At 51.1% G+C, this 10038-nt stretch overlaps 1 protein-coding gene across 1 annotated transcript in view; it reads right to left on the minus strand.

Annotated features, from left to right (window-relative positions):
• The window catches only part of OTULINL (OTU deubiquitinase with linear linkage specificity like), a 30771-nt gene extending 21047 nt beyond the window's left edge, over positions 1-9724 (minus strand). Inside the window, exons 1-3 of the mRNA XM_077749450.1 lie at positions 9702-9724; positions 7161-7322; positions 6921-7087 (exon numbers count right to left, since the gene is read on the minus strand). Of these exons, the coding sequence (XP_077605576.1) occupies positions 6921-7087; positions 7161-7322; positions 9702-9724 (352 nt within the window). The remainder of the gene's footprint in view (positions 1-6920; positions 7088-7160; positions 7323-9701) is intronic.
• Between the last annotated feature and the right edge of the window lie 314 nt (positions 9725-10038).

Consider the following 10038-nt stretch of genomic DNA (forward strand, 5'->3'; position numbering starts at 1 on the left):
GGGATCCTAGCAGCCCGTGAAGTGAGCTGGAAAGGCCTCTAACGAGGTGTGAGAGGTCAGGGTACCTCTGCATTACCCCATCCCAGCCAGAAGCCATCGGAGCCGGCTCTTCCAGAACCAGGAACCAGCCGCACCCTGTAACCCACAAACCTTTGGAACTGAGAAGCGGAGATGGGCGCACCCCTGATGCGCTTTGTGATGGGCACAAAGCGGAGCCCCCCGTCCTCTCCAGGTCTTCCTCCTCTCCCCCCACCTCCCCCTCCACCTTTACGCGGCCCTTTAGCTCCACTCTCCACAAAAGGAACCTTCGAAACAAACGCATCAGACCCTACAGACACGTACTCAGGCCTCTGGCCCAGCAACGTCCCTGCGGCCCGGGGCACTTAGGGGTACAGATCCGCGGGGCCCCCCACAAGCCTCATCTGTGTTCTGTGAGGTGCCCAGCGATCCGCACCCATGCCCGGTCTCGGGGGCTCTGGGACGGGGCAGAGAATCTCCCTTGCCCCGGGGCCGCCTGTGCCTGTTCTGATTTTGTGGGCCGAGGCCCAGGCCCCCATCTTTTGCTGGGTCCCCAGGTGACCCCAGCGTACTGCCGGCGCTGAGACCTGCTGGGAGTAAGGCCTCCTCCGTCCTTAGCCGGTCCGGTCTCTCAAGTCACATATTAGCACATGCCAATCACTTCCCAAGGTTTCCGTTAGGAGACATCATGCCGGTTAAAGTCTCACTGGTCACAAGAAGTGGGGCGCCTCGGGGGAACAGTCAGTTGGGCAACCGACTCTTGATCCTGGCTCAGGCCATGATCTTGAGGTCCGTGAGTTTGAGCCCCACATCGGGCTCTATGCTGATATGTGGAGCCTGCTTGGGATTCTGTCTCTCCTCTCAGCCCCTCCCCCACTTGTGCGTGTGTGCTCTCTCTCTCTCTCTCTCTCTCAAAATAAATAAGCAAGTAAACATAAAAAAAAAGAAAGAAAGAAAGACGTGTTGCTCATGTTTTGTGCCTCTCTCCTTTCAGCCAACAGGAGGGGGCGAGTTTTACCAGCCGGTTGTTTTTCCACGGCGGAGCTACGCCTGTCTCAAAAGGGACTTCGCTGAAATTAAAATGCAAGGAACCTGATTATTAATGTGGCCTCCAGCAAGGGTGGCCAGCCTGCCCCAGCCTGCCTGGGACCCTCCCAGTGTTAGCACTGAAACCCCCCCGTCCCAGGACATCCTCAAGGGCAGCACGCCATGGAGGTCCCCCTTCCTGCGGGGCCCCATGCAGTCTGNGGCCTGCCTGGGACCCTCCCAGTGTTAGCACTGAAACCCCCCGTCCCAGGACATCCTCAAGGCCAGCACGCCATGGAGGTCCCCCTTCCTGCGGGGCCCCATGCAGTCTGACCCCGGTTCTTCCCCATTCTGTCCCCTCTGTGGCTTTTGCTCAAGAGCACTGGCTGGGAGTTCCTCCGTGAGAGCCCACCCTGCCTCCCGCCAGCCTTCACCCCTGCTTTCTTCTGCCTGTCATACCCTCCACTCGACTCTTCCTCCGGCTGTCAGCTCCAATGTCACTTCCTGGGACAAAGCCTCTGACCCTTTCCCACCCCCCGCGCTTGCTCAAGTCCCCGTTACTCTCTCTCAGCACACAGCGTCTCTTCCCTTCACAGCACTTAGCACGGTTTACACAACCGTGTTTGTGTTTGAACAGTGTCTGTCTCCCTACGTAGGTAAGCGTCTTAAGGACTGGGATTGTGTCTGTTTTCCCTCTGCTTTCTTGGTGCCCAGGCGCAGAGGAGACAGTTAATAAATATTTGTTGAATCAGTAAAAGGATTCCATGTAATCAGGACCCGGTCCGTGCGTCTCCATGACAAACACTGAGAGTTTCCCTCAGTATCTGTTCTCTCTTCCTCCACAGAACTAAAATCCTGACTTTCAGCTGCCTACATGGCTACCTGAATACGGGCTACATTTCCTCCTCGCCAGGTGCCAGGTGTAACTGTGTGAGTGAATTCTGACTAAGACGCATTATGTGCAATTTTCAGAAGGCTCTGCTGAGAGGAGCGTATTCCTTGTCCTTCCTCCCGATTAGCTAGAATGTAAGTGCGGTGACTGGGGGTGAGCAGCCATCTTGGACCATGAGGTAGCTGGTCATGGAAGCCATGCACGGTGGAAATGACATGGGGGAGTGGGCCCCTGACAACATGGAGCCCATTCCGGGCCTGGAAGGGGGGAGGGGGTGCACCTTTGAGCTGTGACATGAGAAAAATAAACTTGATTCACTTCTTTGGGGTTGTTGTCTTATTCCACCATACCTAATCCTAACTAACGGCCTCTATCTTGGTGATCCACTGGGAAGACGTGTGCAGAAACGGTGAGCCACCAGTGTGTTTTCTCTTCCCTTAATTACACTTGTGAAAATATGAAGCAGGAAATGAGAATGTGAAGTGGCCACCTAGCGGGATGGCTTCAGGGCAGTGGGATGAACAGGCACCAAAGAGTCGGGAGCCCATGGTCTGGTCCACCTCAGTTTCCTCCTCTGTGAACGAACATAGGGAGGCCAGGCCATTAACTGCCATCTCCTGTCATCCACCACAGGGCTCTTCATGTTAACTTGTTTCCGAGTTATGTTGGAGGAACACGCACGTTGGGGCACAAGGCACAGGATTTTAAGTAGTTGTGAAGCAAGTGGGTTCAACTATACTTAAAACATTACTCAAGGGGCCCCTGGGTGGCTCAGTTGGTTGAGCGTCTGACTTTGGCTCAGATCATGATCTGATGGTTTGTGGGTTCGAGCCCCGCGTCGGGCTCTGTGCTGACAGCTCAGAGCCTGGAGCCTGTTTCAGGTTCTGTGTCTCCCTTTCTCTCTGACCCTCCCGTGCTCATGCTGTCTCTCACTCTCTCTCTCTCAGAAATAAACATTTAAAAAAAAAAAACATTACTCAAAACAGGACACCTGGGCGGCTCAGTCGGTTGAGCGTCTGGCGTGGGCTCAGGTCATGACCTCATGGTTCTGTCAGTTTGAGCCCCGTATTGGGCTCTGTGCTGTTAGTGGGGAGTCTGCTTCGGATCCTCTGTCCCCTCTCTCTCTGCCCCTCCCCTTCACGCTCTCTCTCTCTCTCTCAAATATACATAAACCTTAAAACAAAAACAAAAACATTACTCACAACTTGCACCACAGGAAAGATGCCCTGAACACGTACAGAAGTCACACGAGACGGTGACAATGCCAGCAACTACTCCAACCCTTAGAAGCCGTGCTCAGCTCTACAGACTCTCACGCCAGCACTTCCCTGGAGGTGACCAGCTTCTAAAACACGCCATGATTTTTTTAAAAGCAAGGTTGAGGAAGAGCCTGGGAGGGAGCGAGAAGGAGCGCTGTACCTTCACAGGTTACCGGCTCCACATTTTGGATGAATGAATCAATGAGGCATAAATGGGCGACAATGCTGGAATGTTAAAGCGAAAACAACAAGACAGCACAGGCCAACGCGCATTTGCCGTGCCAGGCCTCTGTCCCAACAGTCAGCTGGGTTTACCAAAAGGGAGCTTGACAAATATTTAAAAAACAAAATGGAGACATCGTGGGTGAAACGAACCTCATAAACTCTCTCGGTTTGAGCGACTGTTCTCTCTGCTTCAGATTGCAGAGAAGGCATCGACATGCCCAAGTCTGACGCTGCTTCAGGTGCAAAACTGAGGCACCCCCCACTTCTATTCATTGGCTCCAATTCCATTGGCTACAACTGCTTTTCAAGGTAAGGGGCCAACCTCATCCTCAGCTACAAACTGAACCCCAAATTCATCTTTAAATGCCCAGTAAAATGACAAAGAGCTGGCGTCAGCACCATCCAGACCTTTATATCTAGATGGTGCCTGATTATATTGAATCTGCGCCGGCACTGGCTCGCCATCTCTTCCACTTCCCCCTTCCTATAAGCCATCCTGCTTCCTCCAGGGCATTCCTACCTAAGGACCTAGGACACTNTGCTCGAGACCGAGACGTTGGTGAAGGGGCTTTAATAGCTACAAAGAAGCAACCGTGTATGTTGCAAGTTTCAGCTGGATCATGATGACTTTGTCATAATCTCAATTCTCCTGCACCCCAGACCTGTGAGTTATGGGAGCGACGACAAGGGCATACAATGGGAACCCAGCTTTAATGGAGAACAGCCACAATGCGGGGCAGTGACCCAGGACGAGAGCACTCGCAGGTGTAAGCCTGAGCCGTGTTTCGGGAGGCAGACGAGGCGGGTGGTTAAGTACTGGTTTTGGGTGGAGCCACGCTGCTGGGGCTGGAATCCTGGCCACCACCACTTAGCTGGAAACTTTGAGCAAATTCCGTAACCTTTCCGAGCCTCAGAGTGGTGGTTGTAAAGATTACATAAGGCTACCCACGGGCAGTGTCTCTGTGGCCAGCACCGTGAGGAGACCTCAAATGCCCACCGCTCCCGTGGCAAGGACACCACGGGGTGCCACAGGTGGCCACCCACTCCGGGGAGCCAGGGGAAAGGTCATTTTCAAATGCATAACTGTGCCAATCAAAGATTGGCAAAGATTTCTACTTAGCCACAACACTCAGTACCAGAATTTACATTTTATTTGGCATTTAATCCATCTCACAGATGGGGCAAACAGGCTGGCAAGAGAATACCAACTATGGACCGTTTGGTTTTAGGCGTTCTGTTGCGTGTGTTGTTAATTGTAGCGTTTGGGTTTTGTTTGTTTGCTTTTGTTCCTAGGCCTTCGACCTATCTTTTAAAGAAGGGAAATATTTCTCTTTAAGGTTACAACTAGCACACAAAGGACCCCTTCTCCTCCTTGGCACCCCCTGGCCACTGCCAGCACCCCCTCTGCTCGTTGTCTAAGTCCTTGAGAGCAGAGGCTTGGAAGGCACTGGTTCTAGAATAAGATCACAATTCCTAGCACCCTCTGTAGTCTGAGTTGAGGAGGGAATGTATGCGCACTCCCCGCCCCCCACCCCGATTCTCATCGCTCTCCCGGCCAGGGCCCAGCTGCCTGGTCCTTAGCTGTTCTGACCTACCCCCTCTCCCTTTAAACACAGAAGTGCTCACCAGGTAAACTCATTTGTCTACCGAGTGTGGTACCTATGAGCGCCCAAGGGAACGAGGCAAAGACAGAATTCGGTGGATCAAAAGCAGCTGCTTTGTACATAAAGTCATCCTTGAATGGCTTTGGAATAATGTATTCCATGGTACTGAGGAACACATCTTTTTGTTAGTAGAAAGGTCTAGGTGGGAAGTGGGAAATCTTGTACAAGTTTGCACATGACTTGGTTCCGATAAAAAAGGGATAAAAATAAAACTCCTCATGGTATAAGGTAATGACACTAATAATACCCTCTGAGTGAGCTAACCTTTGAGAGCTTACAATGCACTATGCATGGCTCTAAGCTATTTACATGTAATAAAGACAACAGCAAAATTCAAACATATTGGCCATTACCATTATTTGGAAACTTTCTGTTTAGCATTAGACTCTTTTTCCCCAAACAAAATCTTACTCAGAACAGCATATAAAACAAGAACGGGGCAGGGACAGAGCTGCACTCTGTGTCGCTAGAATGAGGGCACATGACTGATGGGTCCCCCATTCCACACTGGGCGTTCCTGCCACCCCAGGCGAGCGCCTAGGGACCACCATGGGGTCCTGCGGGTCCGGGTGGCCTGGTTGAAAACCTGCAGGCTTTTCTGTGAAGACCCACAACAGAGTCTGAACCAGTCGTAACAGTTAATGACCCTGAGGCTGACCCCGAGGCACCAGGAGCCAGGAAGAATGTGGGGCACACATCCCCTCTTCAAACACCAGACTGCCAAAGGTATGCTAAGGATTTTGAGCTTCTCCTACAGAGGGTGGGTCTCCCCTGCTTCCTCTTTCCTCCTGGGCCTTGTTGGGGCCTCACGGCATTGCACCAAATGATCTGGGGTGCCACTTCCCATTCCAATTCTCACAGTGTCTTTCCCATAATATGGTGCACAAATGTTCAGTTCATGATTCTCAATATCCAAGCACTGAAAAAGAATTAGTAAAAATGGCTACCAAAAAATGCTTTCCACTCTCTACCCGTTCTGTGGGTTTCCTCTGGTTGCTGTCCATTTGGTTTTCATTGTCAAGTGTTACTTATTAGCATTTGCTATGATTTCGGAAGTGAGTCTGCGACTCGCTCTTACCAAAAGAGGGGTAGGTAAAAATAACTTGCCCCCATCCTAGCTTTCGCAATTGACTCGAAAGCGTTTTCACCCCCAAACATGATTGGTAAAGAAGGGAAACTATGCTCCTAAATCCTCAGAGGTTATGTGGTTATGTTTTGGAGGGAAAAAAAAAGTTTTCCATAACCTGATCCTTGAATCACATTCTTGCACTGTGCACAGGCACTGCGGTCCCCATAGGCTGGAGCTGAGGAAAGAACTCTCTCTGAGCTCCCAGTGCTGGCACACCTTGAACTTGATGCATCGGAAGGAAAAATGTCTGATTGTTAGGTTAAGCCCAGAGTAGGCACCTTTCTGCCTCCCAAACCAGCTTTCTCCTGCTGAGCCCAACTCCATTTCCACCTTTGCTTTCTCTCCTAAAATACGGCAAGGAGAAAGGGGGGGGGGGGGGGGNAGGTTCAAATGAATGCACCCACAGGAAATATTTGGCTAATTCTGTAATAATTCAAGGTGCAGAAAGGTGGAAAAATGAGTCCAATTTCCAAACTTTTGAGGCTGGGAGGTAAGTCAGTTACAGAAGTCTAGACTGGGAGGGGCCTTAGGGACCAGTTACCCCAACGGCTGTGGCTTCTGGGCACAGCGTCCTGGGCAGAATGAGGTCTAGAACTCATGTCCAGACTCCCAGAACAGCACTGTTTCCACCACACCCAGCAGTTTGCCGTGCGAATCAAAAGCTCCTGCTGGAACCGAGCACTCCAGTTAATAACCAGGACTGGCACCTGCCAGCCTCCCATAAACGCTGCGGCGGCTGGAGCCCGAACCCTGCGCTTGTGAACAGGGGCGCTCCCCCACATCACCGGGAGGGTCACAGCCCTGCGGGGGCCACCAGACAAACACGGGGAATGTGCTCAGCGCTGAGAAGCGGCCACGGTCGTCTTCCTCGGAGCTGGGCCCGGAGGGCACCCGGAGGGGGGTGTGGGGGGGGGGAGGAAAACCCCCTTCACTCCCACCCCAGCTACCGACGCAGACGCGCCCACACGCCCGGACACAGGGGCCGCGCCCCCACCCCGGCCGCCAGGCTTGCGCGCGCGACCTGTGCCACCGTGTGCTGCCGCTCCTGTCCTCGGTGGCATTTCTGTTCAAAAGCCAGTTTTTCTCTGCTGTTCAGCACGTCTCGACCGCTGCGAAGGTGTGGGCCACATCCTCCGCCGGCAAAGCGCGAAACGCGGCAACGTCCCCCGCACCCACCGCCCCAGCAACAATCAAGTTCTCGGAGGGGACACCGAGAAGGGGGCGCTGAGCCCCCACCTTCCTCCCAGGAACCCGCCCTCCCTGCCCCGGCAGGTCGCTCGCGGCCTCGACTCAGATCTGCTTCCCGAGGGCGCGTGCCCATTCAGACGCGCGGCGACCTCCGTCCCCGACGGCAGCCCCGACCCTGCCGGGGGTGTTTGGGGGGCAGCCCCCTGCCTTGGGGCGCCCCGGACCTTCCAACCCTCAGCGCGCAGGCCTCGCACCCCAGCCCCCGGGACTNGGGAAGCTGCTCCTGGGATCCCGCGCTGCTCCTCGGGAGACGCCCTAGGAATTGCGCTTGGACGGATCCCGCCACCTCCCTGGCGCTTTACATCGAAAGCGCGTTGAGTGGGAATCACAGAAACCTGGTGCGTGGGATGATGGGGGAAAGGGACAGGTGCCTGATCCCCTTCCACGGCGAAGGTGCAGAAGGACCCCCATCTCTGGCCGGGACGAGAACCCGCGGATGGGCCATGGCCATGGGAGGGCGAGACTGGAATCCAGACGTTGCTGCCGGCCCAGGGCCTCTTCCACTACCTAGGGTGCAATTTTTTTTTTTTTTTCAAATCTTTATTTTCCCCTAGGTCAGCAGAACGGGGTTATGCTTACTCAGAAGTCACAGGGTACTTTAGGAGCCGGAATATGTGCGTTATTGACAAGATTAATCCTCTGATAAAAGTGTTTATCAAAAGGAAAAAATAAACAGCCCAATAGTAAAAAGGCGCTCACAAGTTTCTTTGCCCCTGGTTTTCTATTCAGAGGGACCCTTTTTCCGAAGAAAAAGGAAGAGAGTCAAAGTCCTGGTGAACACTTCCTTTTTCTCCAATATACACAATTCCAGAGTGAAACAGATTTGTATGTGGCATGTTTTGGCACCTTTTAAAACAAATTCGTACCTAAAGAAAGACGTGGAAAACACTCTGGAATCTTAGATGGCTCCAGTATACTCAGGGCAACGTCAAAGTATTGAATCACTTTCCCCTTTTCTGAATCTCAGAGCAAAGGATCACAAGTCTTTGGGAATTCCAGCAAAATTCTAAGAGCCACGGTGATTAATACAATGCTTTTACTGACAGCTGACATCAGGCCAGGCACTTTGATAATCCTTTTATGTGTTATTTTGCATATCGTTTCACTTAATCCTCACACTCACGCATGCGATAGGTTACTACCTCCGGTTTGCAGATGAGGAAACAGAGGCTCAGTAAATGCTAATGCAGAGGTTGAACCGGGGTCAGATCATTCTGACCCCATCATTCTGCAACCCATGATTCACAAAAGATAATAAAAATGTTCCCAAACTCTGCTGCATGTTAAAAACAAAACAAAACAAACAACCTTTTATCCAAATCAAATTTTAACTTAGTGGGGCAGTTTCTGCAGCCATAGACCATGACTTGCGTATTCTGAGCCATGTTACTCATACAAAGTAAATGGCGTAAAATTGCTGTGCCTAATTATAATCTAAACAAGGTTATGAGCAGCGATGAGTAAATTGTCCATTCCAGAAGCCGAAAATACCAAAACTAATTTCTTGTGGTATAATAAAATAGAATTTACTGAAGTCCTTTAACCACGAAACAAGTTAGCCAGTAACCTTGCCCTACCTACTCCCACAAGATAATATTTATGAACACAGCTGTTCAGACTCCGCCTAAGATCCTTTCAAATAATTCACCACGGTCAGGATTTTGTGGTTTGCTGTAATGTTCATTGTTACTCCAAAAGCTGAGTGGGAGGCCTCTGAAAATGGTAATGTACTTACCTAGACCTAGACCTTGGAGCCAGACTGCCTGGCTTGGCTGCATACTAGCCACATGGTCTTGTACGATTATTGAACATTTCCATGTCTCAGTTTCCTCACCTATAAAAGGGGGCTCCTGGGAGTACCTTCCCCATGAGGTTGTTAATCCCCATGAAGTGATGAACTATGTCCAAAACCCTTAGAGTAACGCTTGGCACATAATAAGCACCATATACATATTCGCCAAATAAAGGATGTGACCACATGTAGAGATTTTGGCTTTCTGGTCTACCCATGTGTGATTTACTACCCATCTTAACAAAACAAAAGCGTCCCGGAAATATTAAACCATAACTCCCCATTCTTCCTTCTCCCTCATCCCCAGCCCCCTAGCAAACAGCATTCTACTTTCTGTCTTTGGCTCCTTTCTGAATGTGACCACACCAGCGACTTCATACAAGTGGAATCACACAGTAGTTGTCTTTTTATGACTGGCTTATTTCACTTAGCATAATAATGTCTTTACGATTCATCCACGTTGTAGCACATGCCAGAATTTCCTTCTTTTTAAGGGTGCCTGGGTGGCTCAGTCAGGTTTCAGCGTCTGACTCTTGGTTTCCGCTTAGGTCATGCAGGCGATTTTAGCCCCACATCGGGCTCTGTGCTGATGGTGTGGAGCCTGCTTGGGATTTTCTCTCTTTCCTTCTCTCTCCACCCCTACCCCACTCATGCTCGCTCGCTCTCTCTGTCTCGCTCTCACTGCTTCTCAAAATAAATAAATAAACTTTAAAAAAAAGAAGTTCCTTTTTTAAGGCTGAATTATATATTTCATTTTAGGTAGATAGAAAGATAGATCATGCTTT

Source organism: Crocuta crocuta, unplaced genomic scaffold (genome assembly GCF_008692635.1).
Source record: "Crocuta crocuta isolate KB4526 unplaced genomic scaffold, BGI_CrCroc_1.0 scaffold89, whole genome shotgun sequence".
In the NCBI taxonomy this organism is placed as follows: Eukaryota; Metazoa; Chordata; class Mammalia; order Carnivora; family Hyaenidae; genus Crocuta; species Crocuta crocuta.